This window comes from Mustela nivalis (genome assembly GCF_964662115.1).
Source record: "Mustela nivalis genome assembly, chromosome: 19".
Taxonomy (NCBI): domain Eukaryota; kingdom Metazoa; phylum Chordata; class Mammalia; order Carnivora; family Mustelidae; genus Mustela; species Mustela nivalis.
This window is the reverse complement of record NC_139038.1, coordinates 28123235-28143585: the sequence shown is the minus strand read 5'-3', so window position 1 is coordinate 28143585 and position 20351 is coordinate 28123235. Positions and strand designations below refer to the sequence as shown.

The 20351-nt window shown below is 44.1% G+C and overlaps 1 protein-coding gene across 2 annotated transcripts in view; it reads right to left on the bottom strand.

Annotated features, from left to right (window-relative positions):
* PARN (poly(A)-specific ribonuclease) overlaps nt 1–20351 on the bottom strand; it is a 157165-nt gene that overhangs the window by 69802 nt on the left and 67012 nt on the right. Inside the window, exon 22 of one of the 2 annotated variants that reach the window (XM_082715016.1) lies at nt 7253–8519. The exons of the other annotated variant lie outside the window; for it this stretch is intronic. Within the exon in view, the coding sequence (XP_082571142.1) occupies nt 8437–8519 (83 nt within the window). The 3' untranslated portion in view covers nt 7253–8436. Of the gene's footprint in view, nt 1–7252; nt 8520–20351 lie in introns of those variants that run through there. 2 annotated transcript variants of the gene reach the window in all.

Sequence of the window (20351 nt, the reverse complement as noted above, 5' to 3'; positions counted from 1 at the left end):
AAATGTGACACAGAAGACAGGTTAAAAAAGAAAAAAAAAAGACAGACCCTAATGGGTTTAAGTTCACACAGACAGAAACAAAAGCAATGGTAAAGAACAATGCTCAAAATTAGAATTTAAGACAACTTTGCTAAAGGAACCGAAAAAAAGACTCAGTATTTACAGCACAGTGAAAAAACACACCGCACACCGGGGAAAACAGATCCCAGACAACTAGACTGGAAAAACACATTCTAATAAAACTAGTGGACATTAAAGCAAAAAATCTCCTAGGCACCCAGACACAAAGAATAAGTCATTTAAAAGAGGAAAAAAAAAAATCAGCTTGCCCTGAGCTCTGTGAACAGCACGTCACCCCGGAAGTAAACGGAATACCATGCTTAAAATACTAAGGGAAGAATATCTGAACCAGTGCTCTTTTGTATACAAATATGCATCTAACTAAACTGGCTTTCAAGTATAAAAGCTATAGACAAACCAACATGCAAGAATTCTGCGACATTCTTCCCAAAAGCCACACCAGAGAACAAGTTTCCCACAAGCACACTGAAGGAGCATCGTCGTAGGTACATGCGACATTGTGTGGGCGCGACACGGAGAGTCACCTGTAAAACTAAAACTGATCGATGGTTATGGGGGACAGAGTGTCACGCAGAATGGCTGTTGGCTCTGCCCGTGCAGATGCCGTACGGGTACTAGAAAAAGACAAGGGGAAAACAAGGGAGGCCATGAGGGCAGAAAACGAGCACTGTCCTCCTTGCACTTGGTGTTGGTGAGTAAAAGGGTATTTCTTCAAATCAGATGCAGGGAAGAGTGAAGGCAGGAAAAATAACAGATTAGTAGCTCATTTCAATATCGCTCACAGTAGGAAACTAATAGGCAATGACTAAAAATAGGCCAGATAGGGGCACCCGGGTGGCTCAGATGGTTAAGCATCTGCCTTCGGCTCAAGTCATGATTCCAGGGTTCTGGGATCGAGCCCCACGTTGTGCTCTCCGCTCAGGGGGGAGCCTGCTTTTCCCTCTCCCTCTGCCCCTCCCCCTGCTTGTGTTCCCTCTCTGTCAAATAAATAAAATCCTTAAAAGGTAAAATAAAATAAAATAAAAATAGGCCAGACAGAAATATTACATAGTATTATTGCAGCAGAAGGCAAAATGGCCAAAAATTCTGCCTTCTTTTTACGCGCACCCTTTGCATATGGCTTTCCTGCTCTTTCCTTCAAGAGTGTATTGTGCCTGGGTGGCTCGGTCATTCATTAAGCATTTGCCTTCAGCTCAGTTTATGATCTCAGGGTCCTGGGACCAAGCCCCTTGTTGGGCCGAGCTGGAAATAAATAAATAAAATCTTAATTAAAAAAAAAAAAAAAGAGTGCATTTATTTCTCCCTTTGAATCCAAAACTGTCATGTGACCCGCTTTGGTTAAAGGTATATTAACAAGAACAGTGCACACAAAGGAAACTAACAGATGATAAAACAAGGAGGCAGCTACGGAAACACAGTGGGATTAGAATATGGTAGCCCTCAGAACAAAGATGTTAAGCTGGGCTAAACACATATACACACATACCCCCCCCCCAAACAAAATCTGAAAACATAGTAATTAAAGGAGAAAGAATAAATAAAACAGACCATATAGAGAAAGACTATCCCTATAAAAGCTTGTGCATATACATATATGATAAATAATGACAGAATTGAGGAGGTTTTAAAATAGCTATCAGATTGTACATCCCTCAAAGGAAACACTCTAAGCTAAAAAGAAATGAAAAAAAAAAAATTAAACTGTCACACTGCTGGTAACTGCATTGGTTTGGTTATTCTGAAACTGCTGGGAATGTATTATGGGAAAATGCAAATGAATAATTATATGGTATTCTATTTCTACCATTCCCAGTATCACTGAGAACCAAGATTCTTGGTATAGGAAAAAGAAGATATATATATATATATGTAAGACAGACAGAGGTTAAATAAAAAACTTGTAGTCCTAATATTGAATAAGAAATAGCAGTTTGAACTCATGATGTATGATCTGAAGGAGGGAGAACAACAAAGAGAAAATAGATTTTCTTAGCTCTATCAAAGGCTCAGAAACAATAACCAACTCAGTACCGTGACGTGAACACTCGAACACCCAGACTGTGGTCTTGAAACAGTATTTTCATGAAAAGCAACCAGAGCTCCCTGGAGAAGTGCTGATTCCAGGTCTATAACAGAAAATGTCCAATGAGCCTTGGATCATGTTATCATACCACAGGACAAGTAAAAAGGACTCAGCCATCCTACAGAGGCTCTCCCTTGCAAAGCTGAGACCACCGGATCATCATCAAGGGTCAAAACGGCCACTGAGGGGCACCTGGGTGGCTCAGTGGGTTAAAGCCTCTGCCTTGGGCTCAGGTCATGATCCCAGGGTCCTGGGTTCGAGCCCCACATCAGGCTCTCTGCTCAGCAGGGAGCCTGCTTCTCCGTCTCTCTCTCTGCCTGCCTCTCTCCCTACTTGTGATCTCTGTCTGTCAAATAAATAAATAAAATCTTAAAAAAAAAAAAAAGGCCACTGATGACATCGCACTGAAGATACTGACAAGCCGTACAGCCATGAGTTCATAACGATACTAAAACAACTTACTGGTCACCCTTGAGAATTCTAGTAAATTGACCAACTTTTTCAAGAAGCAATAAATGAAAGGAAAGAATCAAATATATACTCTGCTTTTCCTATCCTCATTGCAAGTCACAGAGAAGTCAGAGCTTCTCTCTACAGATGCATTCCAACAAACAGGACAGAAATAGAAAAGGAATGCTGGAGTTACAACATTGCCATATACCGACCCCTAATGAAGTAATGGGTCTAGGTTGAAGAGGAGGACACGAGAATATGTAACACAACACAAGGGGATGCGATTGGTAAAATGAGGACTACAGGAGCCTTCAGACAAATGACCCTGTTTTGTTTTGTTTTTTTCAACAAATGAAGAGGAAGACTCTGTAAGAGAGACCTGTAGATTTAAGTGACACAAGAGACATTTCAACAATCAGCATGTGTGGCCCTTACATGGATTTTTTTTTTTAAGATTTTATTTATTTATTTGACAGACAGAGATCACAAGTAGGCAGAGAGGCAGGCAGAGAGAGAGAAGGAAGCAGGCTCCCTGCTGAGCAGACAGCCCGATGTGGGGCTCAATCCCAGGACCCTGGGATCATGACCTGAGCCCAAGGCAGAGGCTTTAACCCACTGAGCCACCCAGAAGTCCCCCTTACAAGGATCTTGACTCAAACAGAAAAAGTCATGTTTGTAAGATAACTGGACATTTTAACAGTAAGTGAATATTTGAGGATATTAAGATAGAACTTATTTTTTAAGAGCAATAATACTGTGCCTATGTTTAAAAAAAGAATCTGTCTTGGCAGCATACACAATGGAAAAAAATATATATATTTTTTAAACCAGTGATTATGATATGGTATCTAGAACATGCTTCAAAGTAAGACAAAAAGGGAGAGAGTGGGGGCGCCTGGGTGGCTCAGTGGGTTAAGGCCTCTGCCTTTGGCTCAGGTCATGATCCCAGTGTCCTGGGATCGAGCCCCACATCGGGCTGTCTGCTCCGCAGAGAGCCTGCTTCCTCCTCTCTCTCTGCCTGCCTCTCTGCCTACTTGTGATCTCTGTCTGTCAAATAAATAAATAAAATCTTTAAATTAAAAAAAAAAAAAAAAAGGGAGAGAGTGGGTATTAGCAGAGACAGAGACAGAACAGGACTGGCCGTGGTAGTGACTGAAGAGCGAGGGGTGAGGGTACAGAAGGATTCATTATGATACTGTTCTTTTTTTTTTTTTTTTTTAAGATTTTATTTATTTGACAGAGTCACAGCAGCAGAGGGAGAGGGAGAAGCAGGCTTCCCCCTGAGCAGGGAGCCTGATGCAGAGCTTGATCCCAGGACCCTAGGATCATAACCTGAGCCAAAGGCAGACGCTTAACGACTGAGCCACCGACGTGCCCCGTATTGTTCTGTCTTTGCTGGGTTATCTTTAAAAGTTTTCTGCAATTAAAAAGCTCACCCAGACAACCAGACCACAGGAGCTTGCGTCAGAGAGCCTAGAAGAATTTTCTACAGCCCAAGACTCACCATGGTATTGGCCTCTCCAGTAACAATGCTGCAATGCATTTCCCTTCAGTTTTCCAGTCTAGTTCCCCAAAGAGCTTAATTAACTAAGGTAAAAGATTTGTCAAAACGTCATTTTCGCTCCTTAGCTCTCCCAAGAGCTGTTAGAACAACACACTTTGGCAAACCAAAGCATTCCCTTTTCTTTTTCACATGAAAAAGGAAAATAGAGCACTTGATGTGCAATACGCTAAATTCCTCCCCCAACCTCCGCTGCCAGAATAATCCAGGCAAGGCCTGAGCATCAGCTAAGACACCCCGACCAGAATCTGGCTCCCCTGGAACATGAGCACTTGTGGGACGCAGGAGCTCAAGTAATAGATGGGGAGTCACCACATTCCCCAAATTGAGCTTTTGCAGCTGTTTTTTGAGAGCAAACCAGGGTCGCCAAACAATTCGGTGGCCTGCGGGTCCCATCCCCTGTCGATGCTCCAGCACAACAAACATGCGATGTGCAGCAAAGCCTGGACAGAGTCACATGTCAGTTAAGGGAGCACATGGAGCGACGGACCCTTCATGCACAGTCACAGAGAGATCCTGCTGTTTTCCGTGTGGAATTTCTGTTAAATATGACATAGGGGCAAAGGTAAAGTCGTCCAGCAGGAGAGAGCGAGAAAAGCCCGACACCAACATTGTAAGATCTACGGCCACGGACGCCACTTACACTCCAGAAAGAACCAGGGAGAACTCGGCCGGGTGCTGGCGACGAGGCGGATGGAGCTAAGACACCACCAGGCAGTTTCCTCCCGCCAGGAATACACAGGAAGAGTCAGAGAAAGGAAACTAGCACCTTTCCTCCCACCCCAAATGTAGAGCTGAGCTAAAAGTAAAGAAAAAGAAATCCTTAGGGGGTCAGAAATCAGAGAACTTAAAGCCCAGGGTGAAGGAGAGAAGCAGCAGAGGCGGTGCAGGGGGGCCGAGACCTGGGGAGCAGCCCCAACACCCCGAAGCTATACTAAGGTCCAGATGTGCACAGGCGTGCAAGGGGCAGAAGGCTGGACCCAGAGCCCCACGCAGAGCTGGGCACGCAGAAGAGCTGCCTTCTCCAAGGGAAGGCTGGGGAGGGAGAGGGAGAGGGAGAGGGTTTCGTCTCATGGAGTCAAAGAACAAATCTCGGGGACGAAGGAGAGTGGGTAAAGCTGGGTTTTAATCTGGGAGGATATAGGAGGACAAAAAAAAAAAGAAGGCTCTCAGGAGTGAGGGGGGGTCCCCAACAGGGCTGCCAACATGAGCCTCCAGTGACAGTCTCTTAATTAGAACTAACCAGGAAGCCTGCAGTCTTATCATTCCTGCGGCGGTTTGGTTTGGGTAAGGACTGGTGATAACATCTTTAATGGCTTACTTCTTTCTAGGGTCTGGTTATTCTTTGTTGGTCACAGGTGACTGTCATAAAAAAAGACCACCTCCCCCCCAACCCCAACATACACACCTAGGGTAGGGTGGTCTGGTGTTCTCCCTTATCTCTAGTTTCTTTACATCTCCACATTTTTGGGATTTCTGTGAGCTTGATTCTGAAGCCCCCTACCGGCTCTCTCCCTACCTGACCCATCTGTCCCTTACTCAAGGGGACAAAGGAACTCACTAAGAGGCCCAGAGAGGTGGCAACCAAGTCTGACCCTGCCAAAGACTGCAGCTGGGAAGAGAGGTGTCGTTGGTAAGAGAAACTGTACCAAGCCTGCTCCACAAGTGGGTGTTAAGAAAAAGAACCAAGCACAGTAAATAGTAAAGATAGATTGACCAAACCCTCCATTTAAAAGACAGATGTTCTCAAACTGAAGAGATGCAAATTTTAATCTGTCATTCACAAAAGACACATCCAGAGCAACTCAGAACGGTTGAAAGTAATATGAGAATGGAAAATACCAGCCAAAAAAGAAAAACTTGGTAGCAACAAGTTATCTCAGACAAAACTGACCTCTGGGCAAAAACCAAAACGACAAATCACCAATGAGAACAGCATTCAGCTACCCAAAGCCAACCCTGAGAGAATTACAAGGAAAAACCAACCGTGTCGAAACCACAGTAGGAGTTAAAAAAGAAAAACAAGAACAAAAACCCAACTGTACATTTAGAGATCAAGCAAACAAAAGCAATCAGTAAATAAATAAAAGAATAGAACTACATTATTTAACAAGATGGCTCTCCTGGACATACGGAACCCTAGACTTCCCAAGTAGAAAAATGACACTTTCTTTCCAAACACTCTGGGAATTTTTGTTAAAGCGAACCAGTTGGGGCGCCTGAGTGGCTCAAGGGGTTGAGCCTCTGCCTTCGCCTCGGGTTGTGATCTCAGGGTCCTGGGATGGAGCCCCGCATGGGGCTCTCTGCTCAGCGGGGAGCCTGCTCCCCCCCCCCACCCCCCGCCTGCCTCTCAGCCTACTAGTGATCTCTGTGTGAAACAAATAAGATCTTAAAAATAAATAAATAAATAAGAACGAACCAGGTCATAAAGCAAGACTCCGCTAATACCACAGACCATCCTAACCACCTTCTCTGACATGATGTGAACAGAGCCAGCAACTCCGCGCATGATGTGAACAGAGCCAGCAACTCCGCGGTGAGGGCTGGGGTACAAATTAGAATAATTTTCACTTTCTCTGAGCACAGAGAAGCCTACCTTCCAGCTAACCTAAAATGAATATTGTATCTATGTATCGAGGTAACCGCTACAGGGAAGGCTGGATACTCACACCGAACAAGGAATTATTATGACACAGTATCAAAGGCAGAGCAGCAAACCACAGGAGGGAAACAAAACCAGCCCGGCCCCAGGCTCTCCTGGGAGTGCAGCGGGATTAAGGAGACAAAGAACAAAATCATTCAGGGGAGCCCAGAGACCGACCTCTGTAGCTGGTTCTAACCTGTGAGTTTTATTTAAATTCTCTTTTTTCTCAGCCTAAGACACAGGAAACATTTCAGGAGCTGTTGTTTCCCCAAGGCAACTACCTAGTTAAGAATTCTTTGTTTTGTTTTTCCTTATCAGTAAGCGCTCAAAAAAGAGCTGAGGCCTGAAGGCAAACCAGTCTATTATCATAGCTGAGGTCCATCACTGGCCGTTTAGATAATCAAGATTCATTACCAGGTACACCTTCTTGTCCAAACATGAATTATGAAAAAAGATCTTTATTCCTAGAGGCAGCTGTTCACTGCTGCTGCTAAATTACAGCATTAAGAGCCTTCGATTTATCAAGATAAGAAGCCGAAGATCAAGCTCTAACAATCACTTTTCAAAACACTAGCAAGCAAGGCAGGGGGAAAAGTTCCCTTTATTCAAATGAGAAATCCAATGGAAATTTAGAGAGAAGTCTTTACATCCACTTAAAATACTTTACGGAAAACATTTTCTCTCCACTTACATGTAATTTCCCGAACATTATTCCCTTAAAATGTCTCTGAAGCAGTATTAAAACTGATTATCAACTGGTTGTAAAAATTTCTCCAAACGGGGAACATCAGCAAAGTATAGTCATCAGTGCCATTCAGATCCTGGCCTGTGATCGTGATGTTTATCTTTCCTTATTAGAATCCATTAAATCTTTCTATTACCAGATACCATGATTGTATCCTATGTATATAGAATACATATATATTATGTATTCTTTAAAATATATCCTTTATTAATATATAAATAAATATAACCCAATGTGGTCTACGTGATGACAAGGAAGAAAGATCTAATTACACGAACAAGGATGTAAAGGAGACTTTAAACAATGACAGATTTTAAAAACAGTCTATGATAGGTATTTTTCAGAACAAATACTAACAATTTTTTTAAAACCAGCACATGGGGGGGCTTGAAGTATTTCACTGTTTCTACTGTCTGACGTTATCCAGAATACTTAAGAGATAATCTCCTCACAGAATTTCAGTTTGAAGACCTCTGAAGAAAGCATCCAGATTAAGCTCCTATACCACTCTAACTACAGATGAGGAAGGAAATGCACCAATGGATAAAGGCTGTTCTCCACCAAGAAATGAAACAGATGACACCCTCCCCTCTGAAAGATAAGGATGTGTCTGGGAAAGTCTGGCTTGAGGTTGGCCAAGGCCTGTCAGTGTCCGTACTTAATACTTAATACTGATAATGGTTCCATCAACGCTGCGGTCACAAAAGGGGCACCCCTCCCCTTCCGAGACAGAAAGGCAGGGCACCCAGTCATTCTCAGATGGAGGTCGGGTGCTCAGACACCCCGTTCAAAGGGAAGTCAGTGCGGTCATCTCTGTGGAAACAGCTTCCAGGCACATGAGTGAAGGAGGTGGTGAGCCGGCTGGGTGATCACCGCGGTAGAGGACGGTCCAGCTCGGTGGGTCCAGCACACTCGAAACTGTCCCTCTTCAACATCCACCTGTTAAGGGGTCCTGCAGGTCAAAGGACAGGTCAGAGCTGTGCCGTGATTCTAGCATTTGATTAGCTCGACAGACCTAAAAACAATGCTTTCCTTAAAACGTAGGCTCCACTAGCGAAAGCCTTCTGGCTGAGAAGAATAAAAGAATCCTCGACTATTATTTGTTCTTAGTCCATCTCCGCTCTTTCCTTTTTCAAGAGACAAGGTGCCAGTTAAAATGAGGCTGAAACGAAGAGCCTGGCCAGGTAAACCTCAGATTCCCAGTTTTCCCAAGCCTCACCATGTGATGGAAACATTAAGATAGAAGCTGATGACCAGAGGGTTGATAACAAGAGAAAGAAATACAGACAACACCATCTTTGATTAAAGTCAAATTCAAGGCACAAGAATTAAAAGCAGAGATGTTCAAGATACAACCGGATGTAACAAATCTCGATCCTTTAGCTAGACAACTATCATTTTTCTAAAATGATTAGTCATAATAAACTGAGGATACGGCTCCATGTTCTCATGTCCCCCAAGAAAGACTCTTTGTCTTCTCCATTCACCTCCCTGTCTGCAGACGCTCCAAGTGGTGTGCGAGCTACCCGCCAGGCTGCGTCACTAGGACAGCCCAGTGCTGCTGACGGACAAGAGCCCCATGGCTTTCTAGAAGCTCTACAACAGGTATCTGTCCTTGAATCACAAACAAAACGCAGGCAGCCCTGAGGCCTCTGGGCCGAACCCCCTGAAGGAGAAAGGCAGACAGAAAGGAACAAACAGTTGTGTCTCTGAAGTCCGGCTCCTGCGGAAAACCAGGGTTAGAGACGCGAGCCACATTTTCTTCAAGCCATCAACACGCACTCCTGCTGCACGTGTGCGGTATCATGATACCTTATTGGATATTCACTGTTGGTTCGTTACTGATGAACTTGCCAACAACAGCACTGTTAACTCGTGCATGGACAAAGTGTATTTGACACCGGTGCGTTCTCCATAAGGCACATCAGTCTTCTGGTGCTCAGGAACATGGGACAGCATTTGGGCACCGTGCTAGGGTGATGGTGGGGGTGATGGTGGGGTAGGGGTGGGGGTGGGGGGCTGCTGCAAAAGGCACAAAACCACGGAAACCGTGGTCCTACAAATTCCGTGAAAGGGCACTTGTTCACAGCCTGAGAGCTGTGCCGTGAAGGCAGAGCGTCACCTTGGCCTTGCTCCACCTCAACTGGGCAGTGTGTGCATCGGGCGGCTCAGACGCTCGGCCTTCTGCGCATGTCCGTGAGTGACCGCAGAAGCTCCGTGAGTGCTGATTTTGAGGTAAGGAAAACATTTTAACGAGTAGGTAAATGCACAAATGCAGAATCTGTGCAGAACGAGGACTGCCTGTACTTTCAAGGCCATTCCCAAACCAGATTCCCAAACCGAGTCTGAGAATAGACCCACAGACCCTACCTTAGAGCAATCTTACAGACTCCTCTGTGTCTACGAATCCATAATCCTCCCATGACTGATGATGCTTCCCCCGTTAACAGAAAGCTGCCCCCATAAGGAGTGAAGTGGACCGACCGAGAAGGCTCGGAGGGAGACCCCTAACGGCAAGAAAAAGAGGAGAATTAGAACGGCAGCCCAGCTGTTGGGAGCCATGGGCAAGAAAAGGGCAGACGGCTGAAAATCACTGTGGCAACGGGTCTGGTCTTTTGTTCGGTCGGCATGGGCAGGAGATTTCAACTGGAAGCCACTTACAGCAACAAGCATGGCCTCCCCCCGAGGTCCACGTGCAAACACCAAGAGGTTTTGTACCCAGTCTCCACAGTGCTGCAACGCATACTTTAAGTAAAATCAAGGGAGCAATATTATTTTAATGGCTGATTTTCTGAAAGGGGGGACAGAGGGAAGAAGTGAACACTGACTGAGCAGCTAGACCCAGGCACTGTGCTGAGAACATTACCTTTACGACCTCCATCCATTGTTCCCAGCCCCGAGCAGCAGATTTTCCCAGCGGCTGAAGGCTCAGAGAGGTTAACTCAGGCACCCAAGATCACACAGCTTTACTCCAAGTCCGTCATACCATCTGGGGTTCTTTCAAGTGGTTAAAACAAACTGAGAGATTGGCTCAGGTAGTTCAACTTGGTTGAACTGTCCATTAAGCACTGAATTGTGCACAGTATTTCTTAGAAACATCATGAGTCTTCCTCTAGATACTTAGATCTTTTCCAAAAAAGAATAGGAAGAAATGTTTTCTGGGATGCCTGGATGGCTCAGTCAGCTAAGCCACCGCCTTTGGCTCAGGTCATGATCCTAGGGTTCTGGGATGGAGTCCCACATCGGGCTCCTTGCTCAGCCGGGAGCCTGCTTCTCTCTCTCTGCCTCTGCCTGCCACCCTGCCTGCTTGTACACACATTCTCTCTCTGAAAAATAAATAAATAAAATCTTAAAAAAAAAAAATGCTTTCTGTCTATGGAAATGCCTCTCATCTCTATTCTTAAGTCTTCAAACCAAACCACGGGAGACTGCGTAGGTTGGAGGAGATAATGGTGAGGAGGTGACCTCCAGCTGACCCATGGGCTGGCTCCCCCCAATCAGAGGATCTGCACTCACCCCCTTCCCTGCCTACTGTTCCCACAGTGGGAGCTGTTCCAAGGACACAGCCTTCAGACAGGAAAGTGGTGTGGAGACCATCTGGGCAGTCCATGGGACTGAACCCCATGGAGGCCTCAACATAAACTCTGAAGACTCTGGCCAGCAGGTGCAAGCCTGAGACAGGCCTCGGACAGAAGTCCCCTTGCTTTATTAAACCTGCTGCCTCCCGGCCTGGAGGGGTCAGACTCCTTCTGAGGTCTCCCCTTGTCCTCTGAACACGGGAGACAGTGTAGGAACCAATACGGCACCGAGCAGATGTGATCCTCCTGCCTTCCCAGCAGTGCCACTATACCCCTAAGCGAGCAGCCTAACCAAGGCTAACCTGGTGGCGGGTCTCCTCCCCCCCGCGGATTCTGAAGCTTTGATCCCACAAATGTCCCCTGTTGCCTGTCCAGTGACACACTGCACGGGGCTATGCCGTGAACACCACAGCCTCAACGTGCGCACGTTACTTGGCGTGAATGAGCATTTAAATGACAAGTGTGACTTGAGGGAAAGGGGGCTTGGCTGCCGACACGACAGCACCACCTTCTGGCTGGTGGCATGCTAGTTAAGACACAGAAAGTCACTGCCGCAGTTTAAAAGCACTTGAACTGTTCGGTCATTAATCGGCAAAGGAGAAAATTCAGTTTTTTCACAGAATCTGAACAACGTTTGTGGTAAGTAAACTCCCTCAGAGACCAACCCGGGAACATAAAAAATGTTAACGGGAGGTCACTCCTGAGTGTCATTCTGCTTCTGGACACGATACAGTCACACCCAGCCTCTCAGCTCTCCCTGACTGCAGAACCTGTCAGGCCCGCCCAAAGAAATGCCTTATCAGGGCCCCGCATTCACACCCATACCCTACTGGGCGTGTAAGAGAGGCCTTCCGCAGCTCACACACCCCGGGAACCAAAGCCCTCTGCATCCGACCCTTTCCAAAGACATCTTCCCCGGGTAGGGGACAGCAGGTGGGGGCATCAGGCTCTCTTAGGTCCTAACAAGCTGAGGGAAAGCTGAAGGAGCGCTCACGATGACTCAGCATCTGCACGTTTCCCCCCAAGTACAGGACTCCTTAGAGAGATGGTGCTAGAGATGGATCTCGGGCCTGAGGTACACTGGGTTTCAGACCACAGCTGCTGCCACAGCTTAAGGGTCCAGACCAGGAGACCCCATCAGTGGAGAGACAGGACGGCCACAAGGAGCCTCAGCACTCTCAACGATGTCCCAGGCTCTGCTGCCAGAAGGAACCCCCAAAGTCAGTTTCCAGGCCTGCTCTCTTCAATGCCAAAGCCTTACCCCCTGGTCAAAAAGGGGCTTGGGATGTCAGCTTCTTCCTGACTTTACTCATCAGATATGATATCTGTCCTCCTTCCATGAGGAGGCCCAAGCAAAAAGGGATGGACAGCATGGTGAGATGTTTAAGCAGATTATCCCCTTCTTGGAGAGAGCATGGAAATCTCCTGGCCAGGGGAGATGTAATGTAAGGGAATGAGCATTCTTCCCAGGGGCCGGCCACATGAAATCTCCCACTGCAAATTGCTCTAGAGAAAGAAAGCACCTGAGGATCAAGGTCTTTGTCAGAGCTATGCTCACTGCCTCCCATATACTACTAACACCTGCCATGGTGCTCAGCATACATGGAAGTTTCCTAAAGCCCATGAGTTCAAACCTTCGTGGCCACGGCCTACAACGAGACGTTTTTATTACAACCTGGGGCACAAACACGTACATCCGTGTGCACAGATCTATACCTGAAAAAGGTTACATGCAAAAAAGCAAGCCTGCCTTCAATATACAGGACTCACTCGGAAAGTTTCTAACTCTGTCCTTTTATAAAAATGCTGGTCATACTCACTAACATGATCTCACAACCCGCTGACAGAGTCAACTACCGTCTGACGAACACTGGCGGACACTGTCGCCAACATCCACTCGGATTCCTACTTCTCGTGCCCACATGCCTGGCTCTCTTCCCCGCCCTCTCTCATGGACCACACCAAGATCTCTCCTCCAAGCCTCCCCAGCCCGCACCAAACATCTTCCCAGATACCAAGGATGTGAAATTACCACCGCAGCCATTCCCCACCAGCCTGGTCTACTGAGTGAGGGAAAGCGCGTGGGACAAGATTTGGCTCAGGCCCCTGAACATGAAAACACCTGCCATCTGCATTCTTTCAACTGGTCATTTACCCCCTACCTTGACTCGCTCCAGCCACGTTTAGCTGTTTATCAAAAGATGGGTCCGTCAAGCAGAATTTCTTTTTTTATGATCTTGTTTGTCAAGGGATAATTTTCATGAATGCTAAATTAGGAACTGAAGTGCACTGTCACCAATTCTTGGAAGCCGATGGCCCATTTATTACTCCATGTAGCATTTATAGATGTGACAGGTTCCCAGATAAATTCAATTTGGCCTCAGTCTCTCAGAGAAGGCTACGAGCTAGAGTAAATGAAAACCAACCTTCTAGACTTTTAAAAATAAATAGAAGTTGTTCGAATATGTCCATCTATTTTTGCCTTGGTGCTATAATGCCACTGGGCGACTATGGAAGAGAGCCACGGGGCTGGAGGAGGGGGGCAAACTCGGACAACAACCCAGCTTTCCAAAGGCTGCTCCTTGTTTGGTCCACAATCTTGACACTCGACACCTGGAAATTCTTTCAAAAGCCCCAGACTTCTAAAAGAAAAGTAGTTAAATGTAATATTTTATTTTAAAAAACTTCATTTAATTAAAAAAAACCCACCATACCAATATTACAGCAAGATTTATGCAGAGGATGAAATTCAAACTCCTATTTTTAACACACAAATTCTGTGTTTCTACCGTCTAACCACACACACCCCCGCCCCAACCACACGGACCCTCTGCTCCAGTCCTACCAAAGGATGTACTACTGGTCCCTCTCTTCACCAGGGCTTTCTCAGCCTTACTCCACCAGGCCACCTCCTGGGATCAGAACAGGCATCACCTCCTCCAGGAAGCCTCCTGGGCTGACCCTTCTCTGCATCTTCATGCCAGTCTGGGTGGGTTCTCCCTCCCTCATCACAGCACCGAGCGTGTGCTGTCCAGATACCCGTCTGCATCGTTAGACCATAAATTCCTTGAGTGCAAAGACTATTATTTTGTCTCTATTCCCCATCTAAATTTAGTCCTTCGGTTTCTTCAGCAGGAGACAGACAAATATTTATGCGAAGCTTAACACTGCAGATTTCAAAAGAGAACCATCTTGTTAAAAACCTTGCAAAATCCCTTCATAATTATTCTCTTCTCCGTTGTTACTATAAATACACTGAACACAGACACTTAAAGGTACCTAGCAATATACAGTGATAAGTCAGTAAGGCTTACACACCATGTAAAACACAATTACAAAAACGCACCCCTAAATGTGACCCTGCTCATGCTTCAAAGATACAAACTTACTTCGGGAATTAACAATTACTAAAATCAGTGGGTGTCCTACATGCAGCTCATATTTCTTTAAGCTATATAATATGCCGTCATGATTTATTTCCCTTCTATTAACCTCTATGATAACAATACAGGATTTGTGTAGGGGGAAGAAAATCCCAGTTTCAAAGTTTTATTTTACTGTGTCGTCTTTTCTAGGTTCCTTTTCTCAGTACTACAGCAGTTTGCTCCCTGGCATTTGATGCAACGGGAAAACAAATCAGTTTCCTGCATTTCTCCAATTAACGTGGGAGGACAAAGGGCAATCCCACTAGTTAGGCAGTGTGATTTGTTCTAAGTTATTTTAAGCAATGTTTGCTTTTTATAATCCTCCGACATGAAAAATGCCAAGTAATGCCTAGATATACTGACGTGGGGTGTAGAAGTTCAGGCGAAATCATCATCTGAAGTGCTAGGGTCACCACAACCATCAATTATAAGTTACCCAACACTCCGGTGGTCTAGCATTTTCTGGCATTTTTGCTAAACTTAACAAAGTGACATCCATCCTGTTACTAAAGTGATATTTGGGCTTCTTTCCAGGACAAAAGAGGGCAGGTTGCAAAAGTACCCAGTGCTGGAAATCTTATCATTAAAGAGCATGTTTCAAAACTGTTTCAAATTCACCCTTTCAGAAACAGGAGATTTAAACCAAGAAGTTGAAGAAGGAAAATCCAAAGAAACGAATTCCAGGAATTTCATGATTAGAGATAAGATACCGCAAAATAACCACAGTCAGTCATAAAAGAAGTTTCAAAGGCAAGACATTTTCTTTTGCTCTGCTCTTGCACATACAAAAAAGCAAGTAATAACGTTTTCATCTTAAATTTAAATACTTTAACCCCTAGGTAATACCTGTCACTCTACAAACTAACTAACTAACTAAATAAATAAATAAATGGGGGGGGCCCACAATAAACTAAAACTACCTGTAATCCCACCACCCCAAGAGATTCACTGGTAATGTTTTAGTGACAAAATATTATTTCTAATTAGTCACTGAGAACCCCCAAATCATTTTACTTCTACTACTTCCAATTTGCTCAAACCAGATTTATTTCATTTTTTTTTTAAAAAGATTTTATTTGTTTATTTGACAGACAGAGCTCACAAGTAGGCAGAGAGGCAGGCAGAGAGAGAGGGGGAAGCAGGCTCCCCACTGAGCAGAGTCCAATTCGGGGCTCCATCCCAGGACCCTGAGATCATGACCTGAGCCAAAGGTATAGGCTTAACCCGCTGAGCCACCGAGGCGCCCCGATTTATTTCATTCTTTTTTTTAAATTTTATTTATTTTTATTTTTTAAAGATTTTTATTTATTTATTTGACAGAGGGAGATCACAAGTAAGCAGAGAGGCAGGCAGAGAGAGGAGGAAGCAGGCTCCGCGCGGAGCAGAGCCCAATGCAGGGCTCGATCCCAGGACCCTGGGATCATGACCTGAGCCGAAGGCAGAGGCTTTAACCCACCGAGCCACCCAGGCACCCTGATTTATTTCATTCTTAAAAACAGACTGTAAAACACAGAATCGTGGATGAGGAAACAAGGCAAACGTGTGAAGACAGACACAGCTAACCTACTTAATCAGCCAGTTCACTCTTTCCGGTGACAGAAACGACATCAAATGGCCCTGGAAGCCTCCAGAATAAGAATCAGAGACATAACGTTTACACTGAGCCCTCAAAGTTAGTCATCAGGGGCCTGGAAGCAATCAGGCAGATCCAGCTCAGCCTTCAGTCTCCCACTGCCACCCACATTCCAAAAATTTACCGAGAGCGAACTACGACTGTGGTACTAAATCAGGCACAATGGTCCTTGCTTTCCAGAGTGTTCTGCATAACCCTAAACAGTATACACAATGAAAATATCCGCAATCAAACCTACCACAAGATTATCTGAGTGCACATGGAGACACATATATTTGTGGTCATACAGATTCAGTATGTCTATGTAAAGGTGCCAATATAAGTAATTTGTTAAAACGTCAGTGAAAAATCTCAGGGGGCTTTCTGAGTGACGCTAACAAATGATTCTAAAGCTCAATCAGAAGAATAAATAAAAGCTTATTTTGGAACCGGAATCAAGAGTCCTAAAATTGCTTAAATTAAATGTCCACAAAGAGAACTGTTAAAAGAACCGTAAAACAATATGCAAAGTATACATTAGCTTAGATGAAATATACACTTAAATACCACAACAGAAAGGTAAACCTCCAATATTACTGCAATTATCTTCATCAGTAAAGAGAGGGGCACGGGATAATATTTTTAGTTTTCTGTAGTTTAAAATTTTTCTAGTAACAAAAATAAATCATCACTGTTTAATAAGAAAAAAATGAGTTGTTTTTAGTTTTTTTTCAAGGTTATTTGAATCTAATGATTTTGCTTCTTCAGATTTTTTTTTTTTTTAAAATGAAAGATACAAAGACTAAGTAAGGTACACAGATGCTCTTTAAGGAATTTAGGGCGCCGGGGTGGCTCAACCAGTTAAGTGTCTGACGTTGGCTCAGGGTGATCCCAGGGTCCTGGGATGGAGCCCCATATTGGGGGAGGCAGGGGGGTGGGGTGCCCTGCTCAGCTGGAGGCCCGTTTCTCCCTCTCCCTCTTCCCCTCCCTCCTGCTTGTACTCTCTCGCTGTCAAATAAATAAAATCTTTTTTAAAAATGTAAAAAAAAAAAAAAAAAAAGAATTTGAAATAATAAACTCTTGTCATCCCAAACGGATATAAATGCAATGCATCCATTAAAAGAAAACTCTCCCAGAAAACCGTGTGACAGCACGAGAAATGCTCATGACCTAATATTAACTAAAAAATCATATCCAAAAATGCATCTGAAGTCAGATTCCAACTGATATTAAAAAGTCATGGGTGGCTCAGTGGGTTGGGTCTTTGCATTCAGCTGGGGTCATGATCTCGGGGTCCTGGGATCAAGCCCCGCATCTGGCTCCCTGCTCAGCGGGGGGGGGGGGGGGGGGGGCTGCTTCCTTCACCCGCCCCCCGCCTGCCTCTCTACCTACCTGTGATCTCTCTGTCAAATAAACAAATACAATCTTTAAAAAAAAAAAGTCATGAAAATACTCCTCTCTACAAAATAAAACAACTAAAAAAGAAACATGAGTCAAAATACTACTAATATTGATGTCTAGGTTGTGAGACCATGATTGAATTGTTTTCTTCATATTTTCAAGTATCACATTTTCAATAATGAACTTGATTTAGTCTAAATCTGGGGCAGGAGAACACAACATGAGCAGTTTGCTATGAATGATACAACAATTAAATATGACAGATCTGCTGAATATTCTGACAGTGCAACACAAAGCTGACATTCTTAGATCCAGAAAACACAGCCTCTAGAACACAAACATCAAACCCAGTGCCCTGGACCAGAAACAAATTAACGGAACACAAAAAGTCAGCCTCCAGAGCACAAACACGCCATTTCTTTTTCTTTTTTAAGATTTTATTTACTTATTTGACAGAGAGAGAGATCACAAGTAGGCAAAGAGGCAGGCAAACAGGGGGGTGGGGGGGGGGGAAGCAGGCTCCCTGCTGAGCAGAGAGCCAGATGCAGGGCTCGATCCCAGGACCCTGAGATCATGACCTGAGCTGAAGGCAGAGGCTTAACCAACTGAACCTCCATTTCTTTTTCCTGGCTAGGATCTCACTGCCACAGAACTCATTTTATCACTGCTGCTTTAGCGGTGGTAATTACATTAAGAACATGGGAAGCCGTATCTGAAGTCAGGAAGCTTTCTGCCCCATTCTCATACCAGCTCATGCTCTAAAGAACCCTAATTAGGGGGAGTTCAAGTTATTGTTATTCTCAAAAAAATCTGCCTGATACAGATTTCATAGGACAGATGTGTAACACTGCTAATTCTCAAGATAAAACACACAGGGGAATTAGGAAAACAAGAAGGCTCTTAATAAATACTGTTAAAATTTTCCACAGTGCTTTTTGTGGATTAAGTGACTTAGAGGAGTTTAAAAAAAAAAAGAAAAAAGTCAGCTGCTTTAAGTTTTCATCAAAAGATACATACACAAAACACAGACATTTACATGTTTCATTAATAATTATTTTCCTTATCAATAAGCCACTACTATAAAAACCTTGTGTATATAAGAACAAATACATTGTTTCCAGGATGCAGCACTTATGGCATGAAAATCCTGTATCATTTAAACACACAAGTAAGTTATCAGCCCCTTCCTCTAAAACAAGCTTATTTCATAGAACCCTTATAAAGTCCTGTCACAGTTGAACTCATTTATCCATTGCTATATTTATAATCGAGGTAATTTTTGTAAACCAACACTATGCAAGGTTTAAGATTAGGAAAATAAACATGAAAGGAAAAAAAACATTCATTTTTGGTTCTTTCTCGAGTGTTTTGTACATTTCCTCTTTGACAAAGATAAATATACAGTAATGCACTAGCCAACTATGAAAAAGACCACAAATAGAAACAAAGATATCAAATACTTGGTCTGGATTTTGTCTATTGCTATGTATGCCTACCCAAAAGGAACTGAAACTGAAGTCAATTTTAATTGGCTAAAAGAGGTAAGTCACATGGTTTGGTTTGGTTTCTAATGCATTAACATGATATTTTCTTAAAATGTTATTTAATGAACAGAAAGAGGTAGTTTAAGCATGCTATAATATGGCAGAAGTGTTACATCAAAAGCAGATACTGTAAGAGCCACAACTGGAAAGCACAGGTAAAGCTGTTCTGCCTCCAGGATTGGAAAGATAAGCTAACAGGTCAACTTTTCTGTTGATAATAACTATAAGCTCAGGGGCGGGGGGGAATGCAAAAATGAAAACAAAAACAAGTATCTGAGGACTCCGGAATATGGACAGAAACAGGTATATTTTGCAAAGGAGTTAAAAATTGGAGGAAGCTGGGGTACCTGGGTGGCTCAGTGGGTTAAACCTCTGTCTTCAGCTCGGGTCGTGATCTTGGGGTCCTGGGATGAAGTCCCGCTTCAGGCTCTCTGCTCAGCAGGGAGTCTGCCCACCCCCTGCCCCTGTCTATCTCTCTGCCTACTTGTCATCTATCAAATAAATAAGTTAAAAAAAAAAAAAAAAACTGGAGGAAGCAAGCTGACATGAAGTAAATTTCCTAGGGTCTTTTTGTGTGACTATGCCCTAAGGGGAAACTGAAGTGACAGGGGCATGGGGCAACAACTGTAAAAGTCCTATGTCTTTCTGGTAGAAGGAACCAGAAGCATGAGGCAACCAGTGGCAATAGAGTGGGAAAGGAATCCTAGGACAGAAGAAACCAGAAAATAGCAACTCTGAATTTGGTGCATAGACTCAGCCCATGTGTCTGGGTGACCCTTTACTTAACCGTGCCCATGGCAGACCAAAAGCAGTCTGAGCTCTGATCTGAGCCCCCTCCCACTGCAGACATGCAAGAGTTTGCAGTCTGAGTTTAAGTAAGTTAAATGCTTGCTAAAACTTAAACAAAAATACTAGCACTCTTCTGCGGGAATATAAGTGATTGCAGGGTGTCCACAAAAGAACATTCACAACGTCCAGGAAACAACCCCAAGTTATTTGACACATGAAGAGCCAAGAGAACAGGACGCAGTCTCAAGACAAAAGTGATCAACAGGTGCCAACACCTTGGTAATGCAGATGTGGGAATTATTAGACAAAGACTTTAAACAGGCGATTCTAATTATGTTCACTGAGGTAAAGAACAAATAAATAAATAAAATCTTTATTTTTAAAAAAAGAAAGAAAAAAGGTCTCCTACATATAGGTAACTGGAGCCCCCAGGAC